The sequence below is a fragment of the Crotalus tigris genome, unplaced genomic scaffold (genome assembly GCF_016545835.1).
Source record: "Crotalus tigris isolate CLP2741 ecotype Arizona unplaced genomic scaffold, ASM1654583v1 scf7180000019434.231144, whole genome shotgun sequence".
NCBI lineage: Eukaryota > Metazoa > Chordata > Lepidosauria > Squamata > Viperidae > Crotalus > Crotalus tigris.
The window spans coordinates 111478-134414 of record NW_024097537.1 but is presented as its reverse complement, the minus strand read 5'-3'; the positions used below and the strand labels follow the sequence as shown (position 1 = coordinate 134414).

Here is a 22937-nt window from a genome sequence, read left to right as displayed (position 1 = left end):
AATATAATGCAGCCAAGATGATAAATTGTTGGATTTTTTCTATAGCCTGCCAAGGACTGTTATAGGCATATTATCCCGAGCACTTTCAACTTAAGAAGGAGTGTTGGCTTACCTGAACGCCTGTTCTCAGCATGATGATGAAGAATCCACCAATGGGTTATTTCAGTCCTCCTGCCCAATCAGACTAAGTTGTCAATTTGTCACACCCCTCCTTGTCTGGGACCTCCCAGTTTCATTGACAGTGTAGCCAATGACAACAGTTCGATGTGATGACTCTCAAAGCAGGTACCAGGAAAAAAACAACAAGTCCCCAACACAGACCTAACTGACCTCTAGAAGGGAGGGCGTGGATTATTCATCATCATGCTGAGAACAGGCGTTCAGGTAAGCCAACGCTCCTTCTCCAGCACGATGACTGAAGAATCCACCAATGGGATGTACCAAAGCTCCTGGAGTCCCTACGGGTGGAAGTCAGATGGGGTCTGTGAGCATGATGGTGTCACTACCTGCTGTAAAATATGTCTACTGAAAGCGGCCTCAGCTGATGCAAACTTGTCCAAACGGTAATGTCTAATGAAGGGAGAAGGCGAGGACCATGTTGCTGCCCTGCAAATGTCCTCAACTAAAGCTTGTGTTGCCCATGCCGCAGTTGTGGCAGCACTGCAGGTGGAGTGCACCGTCACATGACTAGGAATGGGCAGAGCAAGAGATACGTACGCGCTTGCGATACAAGTCCTGATCCATCTACCTATGGTGGAAGCTGACACCTTTTGGCCCATCGAGGAAGGCTGAAAGGATACAAACAGGGCTTCTGACTTACGGAAAGGCACCGTGCGCTTGATATAATAGCACAAGGCTCTCCTTACATCTAGTGAGTGCCATTGCCGTTCCAAGTCATGCGACGGGTGAGGACAAAAGTCTGGGAGAATAATCTCTTGTGCCCTATGGAACACTGTGTTTATTTTTGGAATAAACGAAGGATCTAACCTAAGAACCACTCTGTCCTCGTGAAACATGCACGGGTCTTTCCTGATCGATAAGGCAGCCAATTCCAATATTCGTCTGGCAGAAGTAATTGCTATCAGGAAGGAAACCTTAAGTGACAGGTACCGCAAGGAACATGTTCTAAGTGGTTCAAAGGGAGAAGAGGTTAGTGCCTGTAGAACCTGGGGTAGGTCCCAAGAGGGATACCTATGAACCACAGGGGGTCTACTATTAGTGACTCCCTTGAGGAAAGACCGCATAGTATTGAGACAAGGACTCTGAAGAATTCCAGGAAAGTACCGTGGAAAGGGCCGCTAGCTGTCTACGGATAGTGTTGGACAACAACCCCTTGTTGACGCCCTCCAGTAAGTATTCTAACACCTTGGGAATGGTTACCTGTGACAGACTCACGTGATTCTTGTCACACCAGCGACAGAAGTTCCTCCATGTATGGTCATAAATATGATTAATAGCCAGTCTTCTGGCAGCCTGAATCATATCGATCACCCCTGACGAAAATGATTCCCGAGTTAGGGTGCGGCGTTCAAGTGCCAGGCGGTCAACTGAAGCCATTGGATGTTGAAGATGCTGCTGCATCAACCGTTGTCTGGAATCCTCCACGGGGCTGAGACAGAGAGACTCACCAGGTCTGCGAAACATGGTCTTCTGGGCCAGTGAGAGGCAATAAAGATTACCTCCGCCTGCTCCTCCAGGATCTTTCTGATAACTGCTAGAAGCAGAGGCAGTGGGGGAAAGGCATATAAGAGGCCTTGCGGCCATTGGCTGCATAGGGCATCCGCCCCCTCTGCTCCCCGAGAGGGGAACCGAGAAAAAAATCTGGGCAGCTGGGCATTCCCCGGCGAGGCAAACAGGTCCACGATCGGATGACCAAATCTGTCCGAGATCTCCCTGAAGACATCCGGGTGTAACTTCCACTCTGAATGGTCCACTATGGACCTGCTGAGGAAGTCTGCCTGTCGATTCGCCTCTCCTGAGATGTGCTCGGCCCTGATGGAAAGCAGGTTGCTCTCTGCCCAAGAGCCCAATGCTCGAGCCTCTGTCATGAGGGACTTGCACCAGGTGCCCCCTTGCCGATTCAGGGGAGCTTTTGCAGCCATGTTGTCCGTCAGGATCAGCACGTTGCCCCTTGACTACTGAATGAAAATGTTTGAGAGCTAGGTGGATTGCTCTGAGCTCCAACCAATTTATGCGGTGCCTCAGGTCTGTCTGGGACCACTGACCCTGAGCCATCTGGGTTTGGAGGTGTGCACCCCAACCGAAGAGACTTGCGTGGTCACGCTGATGCGACTGGGCTCTTTGAATAGAGTCCCCCTGGGAATGGCCGAGGATACCCACCAGCCTAGGGAGAAACCTACCTGCCGAGGGACGCGCACCAACTGGTTGGAGGTACTGGTGTGTTGTCTCTGATACGGGAGCAGAAACCACTGGAGAGCCCAAGTATGCAGTCGGGCCCAAGGCACTATCGCTATGCAGGATATCAACTTTCCCAGAAGCTGAGAAAGGAGAGCCAATGAAACAGTCCTGCTCCTACGTACCCTGAGTGCCAGGTCTCTGATGCTCCTGCGTCTCTCCTCTGACAAATACACGTGACAAGATTTCGTGTCTATTACCACACCCAGGTGTAACAGGCGGGTTGAGGGAGTAGTCTGGCTCTTTTTGAAATTTATTAAGAACCCGTGGTTCTGTAGGGTCCTGATTGTGAGGGCCAAATCCGACTGGGCGGTTGAGACTGAATCAGTATGTCGTCCAGATAACACTGGATACGCATTGGGACCAACCTTAAATGAGTTGCTAGCACTGCCAGGATCTTGGTGAAGACCCTGGGAGCAGAGGAGAGGCCGAATGGGAGAGCCCTGTACAGAAAGTGGTGGTTGAGATAGCAAAACCGCAGGTACCTGCGATGTTCCGGGAGGATGGGAATGTGCAGGTATTGCCTCTTTTAGATCTATTGATGTCAATAGATCCCCTCGCCTGATACTGCTGAGGATGGAATGTAACGTCTGCATCTTGAACCTCCGGTATTGTAGGTGGAGGTTCAGCCCCTTGAGGTCGAGGATTGCTCTCCATTCCCCCTGAAGATTTTGGGACTACCAATAGGATGGAGTAATATCCCAATCCCTGCTGTTTCAGGGGGACCTCCTCTATGGCCTTGATACCCAGTAAGTGACGAATGGCGTCCTCCATGAGCCCTCTTTTTATCGGGTTTCTCATGGCTGGGCAAGAGACAAGGTGGTCTATTGGCGTGGATTTGAAATCCAGGGACAGGCCTTCCCTTATGGCGCGCAGAACCCAGGAGTCTGTGGTCGTGCTTTCCCACTGGTGGATAAAAAGAGTAAGTCTGCCGCCAATCGGGGGAGTCCCCTCTGAGTCACTTGGCACGATGGAAGGGGTGATCCCTCTGCCACGAAAGGAAGGTTTATTCTGGGTTTGGTACCAGGATCTGTCCCTATAGCTCGTCCTGTCAAAGGAGCACTCTGTCTTAGGAGCTGGGGGCCGATAGAATTGTCCCAGCTCTGTCGTGGTTCCAGTCTGAAAGGACTGACGACGACTGTAAGGGAGGAAACATCTGTTTGTTCTCCTAGCCAAATGAGAAATGACCTTCTGTTTTTGCTTGTTTTCAATGAGATATGGAGTTAATGCCTCCCCAAATAATCTGCCACCCATGAAGGGGGCGGTGGCTGCATGCCACTTGTATTTGCTCTCAGCCCTCCAGTTTTTAAGCCAGAGTAGCCTCCGAGCGACTACGCGGGAAGCCATTGCCCAGGCTGAGTGTTTGGCTGAGTACAAGGAGACATCCGCCATATATTCAGATGTGGCTATGAGTTTGGTCAGATCCTGATGTATCCTGACCTCCTCCAATGGAATTCTATCCTGCAATTGTCTGAGCCAGGTAATGGATATCCTAGCAAAAAAAGAGGTGGAAGTTGCCGCCTTTGCTGCCCATGCCGATGCCAGGTGAACTTTGCGTAAGGCAAGTTCAGATTTTTTATCCTCCACCTTAAGGGCGTCTGAAACATCTGCCGGAAGACTAGCTGCAGAGAAAAGTGGGGCTAGTGATTCATCCACCTTAGGTACCTCCAATAAGTCTGTCAAATTCTTTGCATGTCTACAATCTTGCGCTCAGATGCCCCCTGGGATGGCTGAGCTGCCGGTGATTCCCATTGTCCCTGAATGTTCTTCAGGAATAAGGGGGGACATGGGATTTGGAGGTGTTTGGCTACTGGCTCGGCGAACAAGGGATTGGTCTTGAACCGAGGAAGGCTGTGGGGAAGAAGCCGGATCGGAGGAGAGCTTACCCGCTGCACAGGCCCTGCGCAGCAAGGAGGGAAATAGAGATGCATTGAAGAGTTCTGCCATGGGCTGAGATTCATGTGTAGGCTCCTCGTAATCTGACCAGCGGTCCACACCTTCATCATAATCCGAGAAATTGGAAGACTCGGATTCAGGAGAATGGGATGGAGAAACCATACCTGAACGATCCAAAGGAGGTCGTGAAGAGGAAACTGGTGAAGAAGGCCCCGGAATTGGGGATGCTTGGTGGTGACCCGAAGATGCCATGGCTTGGAGAACCGCCTGCGATATCCACGACTGGAGCTGGTCTGAAAAAGATGGCTCTAGCAGAGGCCGTAACCCTGCAGCCGTTGGTATGAATGTTGCAGTGGGTGCTGTTGATGGGCCAGGCAAATCAAGGTCCTCCCCAAACAGCAGTGGTCCCGCCTGACCAAAGGTCTGAGTTGAGACCTGCTGAAGTACAATCTCAGGTAACCAAGCCCTCGATGTGGACAGTAGATGTGCTCCCATCTCAGGTGGTGCGGAGACGGGAGATGAATGACCATGTTCTGCTGACAAGCGTTGGGCCCTGGAGAATTGTTTCTCCAGGGCTCTATGTGTTTGGTCGGCCTGCCTATTGCTTACCTTGCCAGTTTTTCTGCCGTATTTAGATTTGGCTTTGGCCTTACCTTTAGGCGCCTCGGAAACTGGCTCAGCTTGGACGGGGATGTTGTCTATGTCCAAATGCTGTGGCTCAGTGGGTTCTGCCATGTTGATTGAGATGCACCTCAACAAGACTCTGGAACTGACTCACTCTGCAAGAGACGTCAGGAGCCCTCCTGAAGAGGAACTGACTGCACGTGGATAAGCATGAGCTGGCCCACTGGCAAACCTGGGCTCATGCTGGGCGCTTTGAAGCGCTCGTCTCCAAGGCACAGGGCAATCTGTATACCAGGCCTGAGGTCAAAATGGTGACGAAATCACATGTGTCTCACAATAGTGGCAATGGTCAGGATCTTGTAAGCAACCACTAGATGCAGAGTGGCAGATACTCAGGCAAAGTATGGTGAGCAGGGCCTGATGGACCGTCGCTTCAGCAGTGATTTCACCCAAATTGTTGATTTGATGTCATCAAATGGAACAGTAGATCCTGAAATGAAGCTCAATTGCAAATTTAGTTTAATAAAGATCTGATTCCGAATCGATATGTTATATGTAGCTATATCAGTTACAACTGTGATAAAATCTAACTGCAGCAATCACAAAATGGCGTCCTAGCCTGTGAGACAATTCTGGGCATTGCCCTATGGCACTACTAGCTATCAAAATGGCAGACGCCTCGAATCCAGAGGTGGGGGAGGAAAGATAATCCTACAACCAGGCTTTGAATGCTATAAGGCCAGGAATTGCAATTTTGAATTTATTTCAACGTTGAAATTATCAACTAAGCAAGTCACGCCTAACTGCTCCTAAACAAGGCCTCGGTCCTCTTAGCGGCAGCCGGAAAAAAGGTGTTTTAAAGTAAAAGGAAACGTCCCCTCAGCACACTCCGAGCGGCTTGCAGCTCTTATTGTTAGACCAAAAGGCCTTTGATGAAGAGCTGTAGGCCAGTGGACTCAAAATGGCGGCCGTTAAGAAGAAGCTCAAACCAGGCCCGGTTAGGGAGGAGGCCATGTGGCCTCAAAATGGTGGCCACTAGAAAGAACTGAGTCCACTGCTAGGAGAGTGGGAAGAACTCAGTCCCCTTTCAATTTAAAAGGAAAGGAACCCCCCCACACACTCCTATCTAGCAGAAGAATTGGAGAAAAAACCCCCAGCAGGCTGCTGAGTTTGGGAAAAAGCCACCCCCCCTTATGTGGTGAATACCTGAAGGAAAGGGAAAAGGGCCAGACCTCCCAGAGAAGGGAACAACCAGAATTATAAATCTCCTATTCTCCAGGAAGAATCCACCAATGGTTTATTAATATCTAGTCTGACCTGCTATCCAAATGAAGAGAGAGTCAATTTTTTCACGTCTTCATGGGTGAAAGACTAAGATAAAACTGGGAGGTCCCAGACAAGGAGGGGCATGACAAATTGACAACTTAGTCTGATTGGGCAGGAGGACTGAAATAACCCAGTCATCATGCTGGAGAACGTGGTCTTCTCAAAATTTATACGTAAGCTGATCTTTTTGGCCTCATTATGTAAATTGGTGGTCATTTCTTGCAAACAACTCTTTGTTTCACTAAGCAATGGGATGTTATCTGCAAAATCTAAATCTGTCAAACTGGCTGTTGCTGATGGGATATCCGAAGTAGAGTATCCATCACTCTATGCATAACAAAGTCCATGGAGAGGAGAAACGATAGTATACATCCTTATCTTACTCCTGTATTGTTTTTTAAAAATGCTGTGTTGCCAGATTCCATTTGTACACAGCACCTAGAGTTATAATACAGGTTCTTAAAGATGTTGATAAAACATTGAAGAATACATAGGACTTCGCAATATTCCATAATAATTCTTGATGAATCAAGTCAAGTGCCTTTCTGAAGTTAATAAAATTGATTACCATTAGCTTCTGGAATTCTAAAGTCTGTTTGATTACATTTTGTGAGATCAAGATCTAATCATTACAAGAGTGTCCTTTCCTGAATCTATTTGTTCTTCAAGCAGGTAGGTATGCATCCATTTGATGTTGCAATCTCTGGAGCAACACAACGCATAGAACTAGACTAATAGCAATGTTATATCCTTTCGGTTGTTACAATTAGCGGGGTTCCCTTTCTTTAATACTTTAATGATTACTCCCACTACTTCTAAATAAAAATATGGGTCTTTGGTGAGCAGGTAATTAAGCAAGCAAACAACATGGAAATTTTTTTTTTAAAAGGAAGGCTGGAAGAGGTGGCAGATCTGCTTTTAGGCCAGACCAAGTATCTCTGTTGCAATATTGGAATATAAGTTTTTAAAAAGCAATTGACATAATGAATAACTTAACAGAACTACAAAGTTACACTACTTATCATATAGTTTGTAAAATAAGCAGCAGCTGTTTAAGGTTGGAACATGGTCTACACATTATCAATTCTTTTTTAAAGCAGATTTAGAAGAGTACTGAAATTGTTTATTGCAGGTATTCTGGTACAGTGCATTATTAAGGCTAGTAAAATTAAACATACAGAAGAAAGTTACTTGCTAATGAAGAATTTAAGGTAATATAATTGACATACAGGGAGTGTGGAACATAGTGCTATTCAAAATACGTTTAACTAGAATTTCCACTGATCCTGGCAATTGGTCATACTAAACGGACTGAAAAAATTAAAAACATTCAGAAAAGACCAAGTTGTATATGATAGAGATGATTTGTTTAAATATATCCAGGAATTACAACTATTTTTTTCCATTAACAATTCAAAACATGACATACAAATTCTTGAACTACTGGAGTTAAATACTTGAACTACTGGAGGATTACATTCTCCTTATTAAAAATTTTACAGGCCCTATTTGCCATATTGGATAGTCTGGAGTAGAATTCAGAGACTGCTAGACACTGCTGAAGAATAAGTTTTATTAAAGGAATCTTGAACTTATCCAGCAATGTTAACACAATGAACTGTCACATAAGCTTCCCATGTGGTCTCATAAACATCATGACACAATACTTTGTGGTTACAGAATTTTCCCATTTACAGCAGAACAGATAGAATGGTAATGCATGGCAACCTCTAATGTTATGGAAATGCACTTCAGTTCACCCAAAGGATTCCTGCTGTTATGTCTTTTTCTTGAATGATGTTCAAATCTGTTCCAAAGTCCTGTGATGCAGATTTGAGTACTACATGGGAGGTAGAGGCAACGTTTTTTTTTTAAATAGTGGATCCAACACGCAGGCTCAAAGCAACAAAGGCCTCTTTGAAATACTATGTCACAGAATACAAAGAAGTGTTTTTTAATATTATCTTACAAAATGTCATCTGACAAAATAATTCTATGTGAACTCTCTAGAGCTTGGTCTTTTGCAATTTGGGTGTTGAATAATTCCACTAGCAGCCTCAGACTTGGCAGTTGTTCTGCAAACAAAAACAGTTGTGTTTTATCTCTGAACTGTTGGTTTTTAGATAAATTTTAAAACTACCATATACAGCCTTCTTCTTATACACTTCTTCATTCTTCTTATATAAACAACTACCGTATTTTCCGGCGTATAAGATAACTTTCTAAACCATGAAAATTTTCTCAAAAGTTGGGGGTCGTCTTATACGCCCAGTCATCTTATACGCCGGAATTTACGGTATCAGAATTTTCTGCTATCATACCAGGGTGGTCAGTCACTCAAACTAAAAAGGGTGGAGACAATTAGCAGACATCCTGGCTCTTTCAAGAATGGCACTGCTGATTCCTAATTCTTTAGAAAGTATGCAGAAATAGCTCTTTTTAAAAAATATAATAAATAACCAAAAAGCACTGTTAAAAAACAAGGGTTTCATATATAACTTATACATGATTTCACATTGCTGTTCTCCCATATCTAAATATTGTACAGGTAGTCTTTGACTTATGCCTACAATTCAGCCTAACATTTCTCTTGCTATGTGAGACAGTTGTTAAGTGAATTTTGCCCCATTTTACGATTTTTCTTGCCACTGTTGTTAAATAAATCACCGCAGTTGCTAAGTTAATAGCACAATGGTCAAGTGAATCTGGCTTGCCCATTGATGTAACTGCAACCCATCAAAAATATGAGGCTATTGCAAATCATCTGAATTTTGATCACGTGACTATGGGGATGCTGCAGTGGTCATAAGTGTAAAAAATGGTCATAAGTCATTTTTTTCATTGCCATTGTAACTTCGAACGGTCACTAAATATTAAGTCGAGGATTACCTGGAAACATAAACCATTAAAACTCCAGCTAGGATGAAGCTGAAGTTATCTCTAACAGCTAAGTAAGCTGGATGCAACTAGTGAGACTCAGAAGATCATAAAGATATTCCTAAAGCAGGGCTTTTCAACCTTTTTACTGATTGTACCAATTTAGGGTATGGCAATATTCAAGTACCACCTAGCAAAGTGTCAAAATCTTGATGACCAAAATAAAAACCTGTTCAAAGTTGCAATTGCACTGAAAAGACTTATGACCATTTTTCACACTTATGACCATTGCAGCATGCCCAGGGTCGTGTGATTTATATTTGGATGCTTGGCAACTGATTCATATTTATAATGGTCACAGTGTTCCAGGGTCATGTGATCCCCTTCTGCAACCTTTTGACAAGCAAAGTCAATGGCAGAGCTGCTGGTGGTGCTAAGGCGGGAATTCCTTTCCTCCCTCCCTTCCCTGCCTCCCTTTTTCTCATTCCCATCTCCTTCTGAAGGAAGAATTTGACCCCCCCCCCATATTTTCCCTCTTCCATATATTGATTAAACAAGGAAAGGCCTCCAGAGACAGAAAAGACAAGCTGCTGAGTGAACTAGCTTAAAAAGGCACATTCCCCTTTAAGAATTAGCCTACTGGCTAGAAAGGAAAGTAAGGAATGCAGCCGCACTTAAGGAAGAAAAAAAAATGTAAGCACTGGCTGCCAGCTAAGGCAACCTCCTCAAATGGCTCCATTCATAATTAAAGGAATGCTACAGGCAAAATCCATTCAGGAGAAAAATATTTCAAAATCACTTGCAGCAAAACTTACAGCTAACAACAGCACAGCAATAGAAGCTAACATGAGACATCAGCCATCAGCCAAATAGAAATTGCCAAACACTCCTTAAGAACACAAAGCCCTCATTGCACAAATCCCAAAACTTCAAAGTCACAAAGAACATAAGAATCCTTCCACTCTTCATCTCCTTCCCTCCTCTGTGCCTCACCTCTAGCCATTGCTGCTTTTTTTCATTCCTCTTGGACGGCGACCCCTCCCCCGTTGCATTTCTTGCCTGTTTGCTGCTGCCAACACAGGTAGCTGCCACAGCAGTTGTAGATCGGCTCATGGCCAGCCTGCTTGATCTCCTCTTCCCCTCTCTCTCTTTCTTCTTCCCCTTTGGTGCAGCTGACTCTGCCTCCTCCCAAGGCTGCTGCTTTTTTCTTTCTCTCCCTCTCCTGCCCAAACTGCCTCCTTTTATAGGCTCTCCTATCTCAACCTCCCCTCGTCCTTTCTCATGGGGGAGGGTGAGCCAGAAGTGAGCCTGGGGCTTTTGCAGCTCCAGAGGACTCTCTCACTGTAAGTCCTTGCCTGTGCTGGCTCTTTCCCTCCCCCACTACACTTGCCTAGGCAGGGCTGCGTACCACCTGCCACTCATTAATGTACCACAAGTGGTACACATACCACCGGTTGAAAAGCCCTGTCCTAAAGACATTCCTTTGGCTATGGCAAGAAACTTCCATACTTTTGCCCAACCTTAGACAGAATACAGATAGTCCTTAGCTTGCAAATATTCATTTAGTTTCAGTTCAAAGTTACAGCGGCACTGAAAAAAGTGACTTACAATCATTCTTCACTCTTATACTTGCTGCAACATCCCCATGGTCATGTGATCAAAATTCAGATGCTTGGCAACTTGCTCGTATTTATGATAGCTGCGGTGTCCCAGAGTCATGTAATATTTTTGTGACCTTTTGACAAGCAAAGTTAATAGGGAAGCCAGATCCACTTTGCAACCATGTTACTAACTTAACAACTGCAGTAATTCACTTAACTGTGACCAGACCTGTGGCTCAGTTGTGGTTGTAAGTCAAAGACTACCTGTAGTTATATTTTATTCATATATTTATTAAAGAAAGTATATGGCCACTTAACTCTTAGGGATTCCTGGTAACGTACAGAAATAAAACTGCAAATACAAAACCCAATACACCCCCCCATGACAACACTAAAAAAAACCACTATATCAACTTTGCCCCCCCCCCAGTCCACTGGGAAACCATGTCTTCAGGGCCTTTCGGAAGAATATCAATATCAATATTCGGAATAGTCTTGCCTCTGTGGGGATAATGTTCCCTGGGGAAGGACCCACTATGGAAAAGAGGCTTATTCTTGGTCCCATTGAGTGAACCACAAACCAAAACAGACTTAAATCTAAAAAGAAGGTGCTCACACTTCTTAAGATAGTGTTCACTCTCTCAAGAGCAATAGCAACAAACCATTCCCAGATAAGTAGGCAAGACCTTGTCCCAGATACCTCCACCAGATCAGCAGCCACATCAATGGGAATGAATCCAAGTTGCTTTGTCTTCCAGAAAATCAGCAAATGCCTCAAAGCACCCCTGCAGGTAGACCTTTATATCCTCCCCAGAAGGAAGTGGGTCACTTTAAAAAGGGTCTAGAAACACAACCATCCAATTCTATTTTACTATAATGATAAAAATTAACAAGAAATCATGTAGGAACAACACAGTCATACTCTTCCGAGGGTTTTTTCCTGCAGAAAATTATCTTTTTGGGACCATAGCTAATACTGCTCACAAACCAGGCCAGAACCCAGCCCGAAATAACTGATTCTCCAATAACATCTACAATGAAAATACTACTTCTAAATCATTTTGCTTAAGAAGGGAGTGTTTGTGATACAGCAATAATTGACAAAAACCTCTGGATTTCAAGAGGGCTTTCCCAGGAGTAAGCAGACCAGTGCCTTTTTGAAGTTTGGTGGTACTGCTTTATCATATAACACTATGCTCACCTTTTTGGATCTACTTAACCAACCATTTGTTGTTAATGTGGATAAAAGGGGCAGTAGGATGAATGAGCATACAGTACAGAAGTTGGCTTTTATCCACATTCTCAGGTTTCAATCAAACCAAAAGCAGCCTCACACAATTAGAGCAAATAAGGCATACAGGCAAGATATTTCAACCTTAATACGTCACAGATCTGTCACAGAGCATTCTAAAATTAGATTTTCTGGGACAGAATATATTTTGCAAATATATTATTTACAAGTATTTCCCACCATAGATAGATATATTTTTGTTTAAAATGTGAAATAACACTGGCCTATGAAGCTCAATATGTCAAAATAGCCCAATTCTCCTATCTCTTTGAAATACCAGATTTATTTCCTCTACATGAAGGCCACATGTAACTTGAAAGCTTATAAATACAAAAAAAAAAAAAAGTCTGTGAAAATATTAGAAATAGCTGCAAATTGTATAGGACTATAATCTATAATTTGATTCTAGATCCATGTAAATACTATTAATAGAAAAAGACATTTCAGATAAACAAACAGTACTGAAAAACAGCTGGCATGCCTTGGAATACACTGGGCCCCCATTCACTATTGTTGTTGAGAAAGGCATCTGAAACCTTAGGATAATGTTGCCATAAGATGACAATCAGGTGTTGGTTTGAAAGTAAAGTTGCCAACAAGATCCTAATTGTTTCACCGATATGGGAAGAATAAGCACATGTTCTGACCTTGTAATACTTTGCAAACTTTGCCTTTTTCAGATTTTGAGAAGCCCATTATAGGCACTTTTCTATTTTTTAAAAAACTATACATATTGGTTGCCCGTATTGGAACTGTTTTTACAACTCAGGTCTGGGTAATAAATCATACCCTGATCAACAAAATTTCTGCAGTCCTAGAGGTATGTTGGCTCAGTGACTTAAAAGATGCTGGAGATGGTCTCTGCTCTGGCAATTCAAGTCTTAGCACCGCATGGCAAAGGGCACTCACGTCATTTGCTTTAGGTTCTGCCCACTTAACAGTTTGAAAGCATACTACATGTAAGTAGATAAATAGGTACCACTGTGGTAGGAAACACGTTTTGTGCAGATGGTCGACCCCTGCTGGTGCTGTACCTGCCCAGATGCAACACCAACTACGAGGCAATATTGATGGTAAGACAAGGTCCTGGATGACGCTGCAGGACACCACTTGCCTTTCTGGTGCGGAGCTAGTTCAATCCCTGTGGGGCATCCTGGATAAGCATGTAAGCGTGAACTAAACGGACTAACGCACTTGAACAGCCAAATAACTACTATGAACTAACATTGTAGACTCCTGGCTAACTGTACCATCGCCATATGCTAAATAAATAAATAATCCACAGGACCCAGGACTGATCCCAACAAAAATAGCTCCAATGGAATGCACAGAGCACTCTAGAGTGCAAAGAAGTCCAGAGCAATGGCAAAGAATCTGCAACACATTCTTTTATTGTCAGGATTAAATCAGACTGTGTGAATGGGAGGATACCAAAGATAACATTTCTGGTCTCCAGAATTAATTTTGCAATTCATCTCAGATTTGCCAAAGTCCATCCAGCTAACCCAACAAGATATTGGATTAATAGGTGGCAGACAGGTAAGATGAAATAATATTTTTATCATTGAAAAATGTTATACATACAGATCAAAAATGTTGGATATCATCAGAAGAATTTTATCTCAGTTATGAAGCACTGGACTTCTTTGCACCTTCTTGGTCCAAGACGGATTGCAATCATTAATGAAACAATGTATTCTGTATTGTACCACCAAACCTACCGTGTTTTCCCGAAAGTAAGACCTACCCCAAAAATAAGCTCTAGCTTGATTTTTAGGGGTGGGCCTAATATAAGCCCTACCATAAAAATAAGCCTTAGTTTTGGGGCGTGGCACACACTAAAAATTAAGCTAGGTAGGGTGGGGGTGTGGACCTGCCCTACATGCCCCATACCCACTTACCTTGCAGCTAGACCTCTCCTCGCTGAACCACTTCTTCTGCAATGTCCCCAGGCCTACATTTCACAGTCAGAGGCCTTTCTGGAAGACCACTGCAGCCAAAAACCGAGCTATGGATTCACTCCATAGCTCGGTTCTACAAGGTCTCGGTTCGGAAAAGCCTTTGACTGCGAAATGCACGTCGGAGTCCATTCTCAGCTGCAGAATGAAGCTACTCCTTTGGCCACAGAAGAAGTGGGCCGGCTGGGCAGGGCTGTTGGTGCCGGAGGTGAGTGGAAAACACACACACACACACACACACACACACACACACACACACACACCTGAAAATAAGACCTGATGCCTCTTTTGAAGGCAAAAAAAAAAAAAAGACTGGGTCTTATTTTCAGGGAAACATTGTTTGTAATATTAAGGTACCCCTGAATTATAAGAACAAGGAGGTACAGCACAATCAGAATTGCAGCCTTCTTATGGAATTTGATTTCAGGACCTGATCAACCTACACACTGACATCAACTGAAATGTGGTACGACTCAAAGCAAACAATTCATTCAAGACAGCTCAAAAGTATTAATGAAATGAGCAATTCTGTGGACATGGACAAATATACTCCTACTATGATCTATAGGACTAATCAATAGGTGATGGAGATTCCTGAAGTTGAAGAAGGTAGCAACAGTCACTAAATATAAAGCCTTGTACTTTTTCCCACAAACCAAATAAAAGCTGGCTTGGTATGCTTAGTAAAGAAATAATAGAGTATACCTTTCTTTAGCTAGAATCTTTAACAGATGCTCAGATCACTATAATTCACTATACTACAGGTTTCAGATATTTTAAGTTGAAAAACTTGGTCCCATCATTCTATTTCCTGCAATTTAATATATAACTTGTACAAATGTTTTCAAATTTATTCACGTAAACTATATTTTAATTTTATTAAATGTATATAATACAGTGTTATTGTAAAATTTTTGCAATAAAATTTACTGTAATTATGTTATTATATCACAAGCCATCACTAGGAAGAGTATATCTCCATTCAAACCCTCTGTCAACGGTGCTAACATTGGATGTTCTTGCTTTGACAAAATATGAAGAGGCAGCCACTCTCTGTATAAGCTGTGTGATATTTTTAGAGTTAAATTAGATGAAGCTGGGAGGGGAGGAGAAAGAATGTGTGTAGGGATTAGTTAAGATAAGAAACCACCAGCTACAGGAAAGGAAACTTTGCCCTTCAAACTAACTGAAGAACGTGATTTACAACTGCAAATTAGAGGAGGGAAATATGCTGGAATATTATGTGCTCAGGGGAGAGGAATTCAGATCTTGGCATCCACCATGCTGTGCCGACACTTTGTTTCACGATTAAAGACTTTTTAGGATAAACAATGCCTGTAAGTTCTTTGAAGTGTTTCATTAGTCAGAACCATGATACCCTTAGTTTTTCATATGCTTGCTTTCTGTACAAAGTCACATGAAATAATTCATTTTCTCAATTTTTCATTCTAAAACATTTGCATTAGTAGCTACTTATGTCTTCACCATGATGAATGGCTTTTACTGCTCTTTCCATTTCTTTTGCTGCAAATGAACAGTGCAAAACATATAAGGTCTATGTGCCAGCTCCAAAACAAAAGCATAAAACATAAGTATCAACCAAATTACTCAATGGGAATGATTTTCCAATACTATCTGGGTCCAAAATTTAATTAGAAAATTCAACATTATTTGCTTGGCTGTAGACAGAATTATAAGCTTTAATTTTAAACATTAAAATGTTAAAGCCAGTCAATTTTCAGCAAACTCAAATCATGTTAATTTGGCAGTGCTCATACTAAGTGTGTCAAAGTTTTGGGTTTCCAGACTTCAGGTAGCAGCAGGAGCAGAGAAGCAAGCCAATGGCCTTGTAAGAGAACAAATCTGCATTCTGTGGCTGCTGTGCATCAAAGGAAAGAGGGCAGTAGACATTTTGGTTTCTTTTTTGACATCTTTCTCAGTCTACCATGGAGTTTTGCTAGGTATTATATCACTAGCTGGCAGCAGCCTTGATTTTATCTCACCTATATCTCTGAAGATTTCAAGGAAAACTGACACTGGACTGATTGATCTGCAGAGCTTGATGCTGGTGGGATTTTTTTTGGGGGGGGGGGGAATTGTTAGAAGAAAACCAGAGTTATTCTTCCACTTTTGGGGTGAGAGATGAGATGCTTGACTGATTTGTAGGGCAGTGTTTTCCTCTGACCTGCCAGATGAGAATAGAAGGGGTTGGGCAAGGGGGGGGGGGAGGCGAGCATAAGTTTGAAGAATAACTACTTAAGACTGGCCAGTTGCTGGAATACTAAGTGTTGGTCAGAACCACTCAAGTGGGCTAGACATGGGACCTTATAACTGGGGGTGGGGGAGGGTGAGACCTGAAAACAATGGGTTCTGTAAAAGGAGCGAGGCAAGCAGAGATATGATGGTGATGCCATGGGATGCTGTGCCAAGTGTCAATCTTCCCAAGTAACTCAGAGAGGAAACATGTCTAGATAAACTGATTTATTGTAAGGTTAAATTATTGTAAACTTCCAAGTCTTCCTGCCCATGACTTTTAACTGCCTGAACAATTAGGACAGGTCCCAAATTTCTTCCTCTGACCATTAATCCAGTGGGGCTCCTGTCTGATTATTTAATCCTAGACAGCTTTATTTCCCTTCTTCCCTCCCCTCAGGCCATTCACACATTCCATTACAGTAAGATATAAAAGAGATAGGCCATTCTCAGTAAGGCAGCCTCTGGGTTTAGTATTGATGCCACATTTCATACCCTTAAGGCCTAGAGTTATAGTACCTTTGAACTGCATCCAGCACTACTGAATGCCAGGTGGGTCTGTAATAAGGCCTCTTGATGTTATCTTAAATGAGAGGGCCAATCTGGAATGTATGACCAAGACATGTCCACCTGTGTTTGTAGAAATCAGCCAAGGCTCCAGGGCAGAGCTGATAGTATGGACAGTAATCCACGAGCTCTGGAAACTTCCAAGATGTGCTGCTCTGCAGATAAGCAGATATGTTGGGCTGTGGGAATCAGATAGGCCTGCTGCTTGATTTTGTGGCCAAATTGCGGTGGAGTTCTCTGGGATTATGGTACTAGAGGACTTCAATCTGTCTTTGCCTGGCCCAGAGCTGGAAGCAGCTCAGGAATTCATGACCAACATGACCCTGACCTAGATTACTGATCATCTGATGCATAGTGAAGTTATATTACATCTGATTTTTATCTCAAGGCAGTGGCCACATAATCAGGAGCTGGGGATGCTGTTACCTGTCCTTTGTCACAGAGATCTATTAACCTTGGGAGTTTTTATGGATATCCCTATCCCTGCTACAAGGAGGAGGGACCTATTCATTTTATCCACTCCAGGTACCTAATAAACCAAATGGGGTTCCTGAAACTCTGGTGCATAGTTCAGTCAGTGCTGAAGAGACTGGAATTCACAGTCATTATGAATACTATGCCAAGCATCTATGGATAAAATTGCTTTGATCTGCTTGGAGTTAGACTTCAGCTATGCTGATCTTATGGAAATGATTAGAGTTCAGTATTGCCCCATTATCTGGGTGGAGTATGACCCAGTTACACCCAATGGACTGGTTTTTGGTAGTAAGATATTCCTTGGGTACTAAAACTTTATCAAATGGATATTATATGATTGCATGTGCGGTTCTCAGGAGTCCTCTGGTACTTCCCCCATTCTCCAGTTTTCCAAGATAATGGCTAGAAGCTTTGCAAATCTACAATGCATTTCTTCAAATCCTTAAGATATACCATGTTTCCCCAAAAGTAAGCCCCCCCATAAAGTAAGCCCCAGCTTGATTTTCAGGGATGGGCCTAATATAAGCCCCCCTCAAAAGTAAACCCTGGTTTTGGGACGAGGCACACACCTAAAAATCAAGCTAGGATGGGGGGTGAAGCTTCCCCATGTGCCCCACAGCCGCTTACCTTACTAGTAGGACTGCCGCAGCCAGGCCTTCCATGCTACAGCACTTGTCAAGCCTTGTGGCTCGTCACGCCAGTGCCACTGCTCACGGCAGGAAGGTTGCCCAGCACTTCGAGCCATTGCTGCTGCTCACAGGACGCTGCATGGTGCTTCATGTCATTGCTGCCACTCGCAGAAAGAAGCTGCATGGTGCTTCGGGGCGTTTCCGCTGTTCATGGCAGGACGCTGATGGCTCTTTGGGCAGTTTCCATTGCTCATGGCCAGATGCCGTATGGTGTTTCACAGCACTGTCCCTGCTCGCAGCAGGAAGCCATATAGCCTCCTGCCCCGAGCGATAGCAATGGCCCGAAGAGCCGCACAGCTTCTTGCCGCAAACAGCAGCAAGAGCACGAAGCACCATGTGGCGTTATGCTGTGAGCAGCGGAAACGGCCCAAAGCACCGTGCAGCTTCTTGCCACAAGTGGCAGTAACAGCATGAAGCACCATGCAGCCTCCTGCCATGAGTAGCGGCAATGGTGCAATGCGCCACATGGCATCCAACCACAAGTGGTGGCAAGCAGCCACTGAAAAAGTCAAGCGGCGGCGCAACAGGGGTCGGGGTGTGGGAGGCCTCGCTGTGGTGATCCTAAGGTAAGACATCCCCCCAAAATAAGACCTAGTACCTCTTTCGGAGGCAAAAAAATATAAGACCAGGTCTTATTTTCGGGGAAACACAGGACAACTTCACTGCATCAAAGTGATGATGGACGGGGCCATGTACTGTCAAATCTTGGGTGAGAACCTCCTTCCCTCAGCCAGGGCATTGAAAATGGGTCATGGATGGGTATTCCAGCATGGCAATGACCCAAAACATACGGCCAAGGCAACAAACGAGTGGCTCAAGAAGAAGCACATTAAAGTCCTGGAGTGGTCTAGCCAGTCTCCAGACATTCCCACAGAAAAGTGGAGTGAGCTGATGGCTCGAGCTGCCAAATGTCAGCTTCGAAACCTTAATGATTTCGAGAGGATCTGCAAAGAGGAGTGGGACAAGAATCCCTCCTGAGATGTGTGCAAACCTGGTGGCCAACTACAAGAAACATCTGACCTCTGTGATGGCCAACAAGGGTTTTGCCACCAAGTACTAAGTCATGTTTTGTGAAAGGTCAAATACTTATTTCACTCATTAAAATGCAAATCAATGTATAACTTTTTTGAAATGTGTTTTTCTGGATTTTTTGTTGCTATTCTGTCTCTCACTGTTAAAATAAACCTATCATTAAAATTATAGATTGATCATCTCTTTTGTCAGCGGGCAAATGTACAAACTCAGCAGGGGATCAAATAATTTTTTCCTTCACTGTATATATATTTTTCCTTGATTTTTACTAAACTTTTAATACATCCAGGGACTTCCTCTGCTCCATTTTTTTTCTTATTGCAACTCCTTGCAATACTTTTACTGTCCTCTTTTATAAGAACTTCCATCCATCTTAAGCTTCCTTTTTGTGTTATCTTCTCTTGTGATAAAATCTATATATTACTAAAATTCTCTTGATTGTAATCTTTAATTGGTAGAAACAGTGCGTGCTAGGGCAATTTTTTTTTGAACCAACGTACTTTAAAAATGCTAATTTACAGTATTTGTCCAAAATCTAGACTGGGATTGAAATTTGGCAAATTTGTGGTCACATGAGTGCTGCTGTACCATTTGCCCAGAGGTTTAGTGGACCTGTCTTATCCTTCCAGAGGCCAGATAAACCAGCTATTCCTACTCTAACGCTCTGGGTAGATAGGTCCAACCATCAACTATTGTAAAGCAATCAGCCATGTTCAAACCAGGAGGAAGTTGGGAGCTGCTCTCACTGTTTTTCTCTTCTTGGTCCTTCTGTTTTTCTGTTTAGATAAGGAAATATCTCTGGAACAATGACCCAATGGGTTGTCTAACTCTATTTATAATTATTGCAAATTAATTAAAATTTTCCTTGAAGTATGCAACTGACTACAGTTTAATCTCTCCATATGACTTCCAGCAGCACGAGGTTCTCATTGCTTTTACTTAAATCTATATCTTCCCTATTCATTAGGTTTAATTAGGATAGCTGACCCCTTTGTGCTTCCATCTGAAAGTATAAGCCATCTTCCAAAGAAATGAGGAAAGATCACGCTGGCAACTTTCTCCAAATAGATGGATTAATGGTAGCTTCCCCCTGCTCCACCCTTCTTTAAAATATTAGCAGTTTGCTTCGAAAACTATCACCCATATCTTTTTAGTTGGATGTATGTCAGTACAATAACAGTATTGCTTTATTTGTCCTACATTTATTTTAATCCACATGCTCTTGACAATATTCTCAAATAAATTTACTTTCTGTATAGTTATGGATATTTAATGCAACTGATTTCTGTAACATAAAATCACAAAATGATTCTAATGTTTTTGCTCTTTTTTAATAAGTTATACTCATCTGCTATACAGTGTTAAAATTTTAAAAACCATTTCATAAGAACTTAAGTAGATCTATTAAATTATATTTGCCTTCATTTAATAGTTCAGGCCTATCTTGTTCATTTTTATACTCTGAGCATTAATTTATAGATGTTTTATCTCGATTGCTCTGTAAATACAGGATACACAACACAGTAGAGTGAACATGTCCCCAACACAAACACAAACAAGATTGATAGCCAAGACTGTCAGTAAAATCAGTTTATTGGGTTCAAGATAATTGGCACAAAGAAGTCCAAAGGGTGAACCAGACTCACCAGGCAGGGTGAGACACAAGAAATTACTATCAAAAAAGATTATGAGCAGCTTAGTTGCAAGATGCTGGCAATACTGAAAGACAATCAGGTACTGACTTAAATATTGTAGTGAGAACATCTCCACTGAGCCTAGAAAATGCTAAATGAAAGACTCTTTATCCTGCAGAGTTCTGACATAGCCATTTACTATGTCTAGTCTCACATATCCAAGGCAAATGACACTAGATAACAAAGACTATAAAGTTGAAGAGGCCCTCTCAATTTGTCTCTCAATTTACTTTTGTTAATGCATAAGTTCTTAAATTTTTTAATTCTAGATAGACAGAGATAGATAGCTGGAAGGAGGGAGAAAGGGAGAGAGAGGGAGAGGGGGAGAGAGAGAGAGAAGCGGGCGGAGGGAGACCATCAGACAGACCGACAGGAAAGAGATCTCTGGATTAGTCGAGATGACCGCACTTCATCAATCTCACTTTCTAAATACTTTTGGATTTACAATTATTTTCAATAATTAAATAATATTTAATAATTTAGAGAAAAAAAAATAAAGCGCAAAAAACTAAATAAGAATTTAATTCAAGTAAGTTTTAAATGGATTAAGGGACAAAAAAGAATTTGGAATATTGGATTTTTTGCTAAGATTTTTGAAAAGAACTTTTGCTAAGGTTTTTGAAAGAACTTTTGCTAAGGTTTTTGAAAGAACTTTTGCTATGGTTTCTCAAATATTAAAATTAAAATATGAATGAAAACAGATGAAGGGGCATCTAGAGTGTGGCTAGTGGAATACAAGGAATGAACTCAATTAAACACAGGTAAGAGCTGCTATTAAAGCCTACCTCGTGGCGATTTGGGCAGCGAAGCGTAAGTACTTTTCCACACTAATTGCATCTGCAGATAGTCAGCCAGCAACCCTCTTTAAGGTGAGCCATCTCCTCCTGGGGAAGGAGTATACAGAAGTCTACATGAAGGGCATGTTAAGGAATCTGATTTTCTGAAAGACAAAATCGCTCAAATTCGTTCCCATTTAGATGCCAACTTGGTTGCTGTTCTGGTGGAGACACCTGGGGTAGCTTCTTGCCCAGTTATCTGGGAACAGTTTGAACCCTGTTGCTCCTGGGAAGATGGACCAGGGAGTATGTGTGCCACTACTTATGTTTTAGATCCATGCCCCTCCTGGCTTGTGAAAGCGTCCTGGAAACTGACATGCGGGTGGGTTCTGGTGGTGATTAATGCTTCTCTATGGGAGGGGGTGATGTCCTAGGTCAAGACGTTAAGGAGGCTGTGATTGCCCTTTGCCCAGGATTCAGGCCTGGATATTGGAGGGAAACAACATTGGTTGTGCTTTTTGCTACTCTCCGGCAGGAGTGAGATGGGATAGTGCATCAATTTTCACTATACTTGATCTCTTGGTAGCCTTTGATTAACCATAGTATCTTTCTGGAGTGGCTTTGGAAATTAGGAGTGGATGGTTCTATGTTGTTTTGGTTCATTTCCTTCCTCTATGGTCATTCTCAGTCAGTGTTGATCAGAATGAGAAGTCCAGCCCTCGTCCCCTGCTTTGCAGGATCCTGCTAGGCTCAATACTTTCTCTACTTCTGTTTAACATCTACATAAAGCCACTGGGTGAGATCATCTACCTCATGGACTAAGGTATCCTCAATATGCTGATGACACCCAGTTATATGTCTTGGCTCCCTCTGAATGAAGCAATGCCATGACCTCCATCTTGCAATACTTGGAAGCTGTTAAGGGCTGGATAGGGAGCAACAGGTTGAAACTGAACCCTGGTAAGACAATGGTTTTAGGTAGGGGTTCTTTGGTGCATGGCAAATTGCCAGCTCTGATCTTGGATGGGGTGGCTCTGTTCCAGTGCATAATCTGGGAGTTCTCCTGGATTCACAACTCCTGATCAAGGATTAGGTGGCAGTCGTGGCCAGGACAGCCTTTGTACAACTGCAGCTTATACACCAGCAACATCTTTTCCTAGACCAACGATCCCTGCTCACAGTAACTCACATCCTAGTTACCTTCCATCTTGACTACTGCAATTCTCTCTACATAGGGATGCCCTTGAAAAGTATCCAGAAGCTTCAATTGGTTCAAAATGCAGTGGCCCACATGGTTTTGTGCAGGCTTAGATGTGCATGTTCTCTCTCTTGTGGCAACTGCATTGACTGCTGATTTGCTTCCAGCTCCTATTCAAGGCGCTGGTTCTCACCTTTAAAGCTCTACATGGCTTGGGACCAGGTTATTTGAAGGATTATCTTTTCCCAGTCACATCTACTTGA

At 43.0% G+C, this 22937-nt stretch overlaps 1 protein-coding gene across 6 annotated transcripts in view; it reads right to left on the bottom strand.

Moving 5' to 3' along the window:
- LOC120316623 (POU domain, class 2, transcription factor 1) overlaps positions 1 to 22937 on the bottom strand; it is a 136889-nt gene that overhangs the window by 93347 nt on the left and 20605 nt on the right. The window contains exon 2 of one of the 6 annotated variants that reach the window (XM_039362406.1): positions 21486 to 21584. The exons of the other annotated variants lie outside the window; for them this stretch is intronic. Coding sequence (XP_039218340.1) covers positions 21486 to 21537 — 52 coding nt within the window. The 5' untranslated portion in view covers positions 21538 to 21584. The remainder of the gene's footprint in view (positions 1 to 21485; positions 21585 to 22937) is intronic. 6 annotated transcript variants of the gene reach the window in all.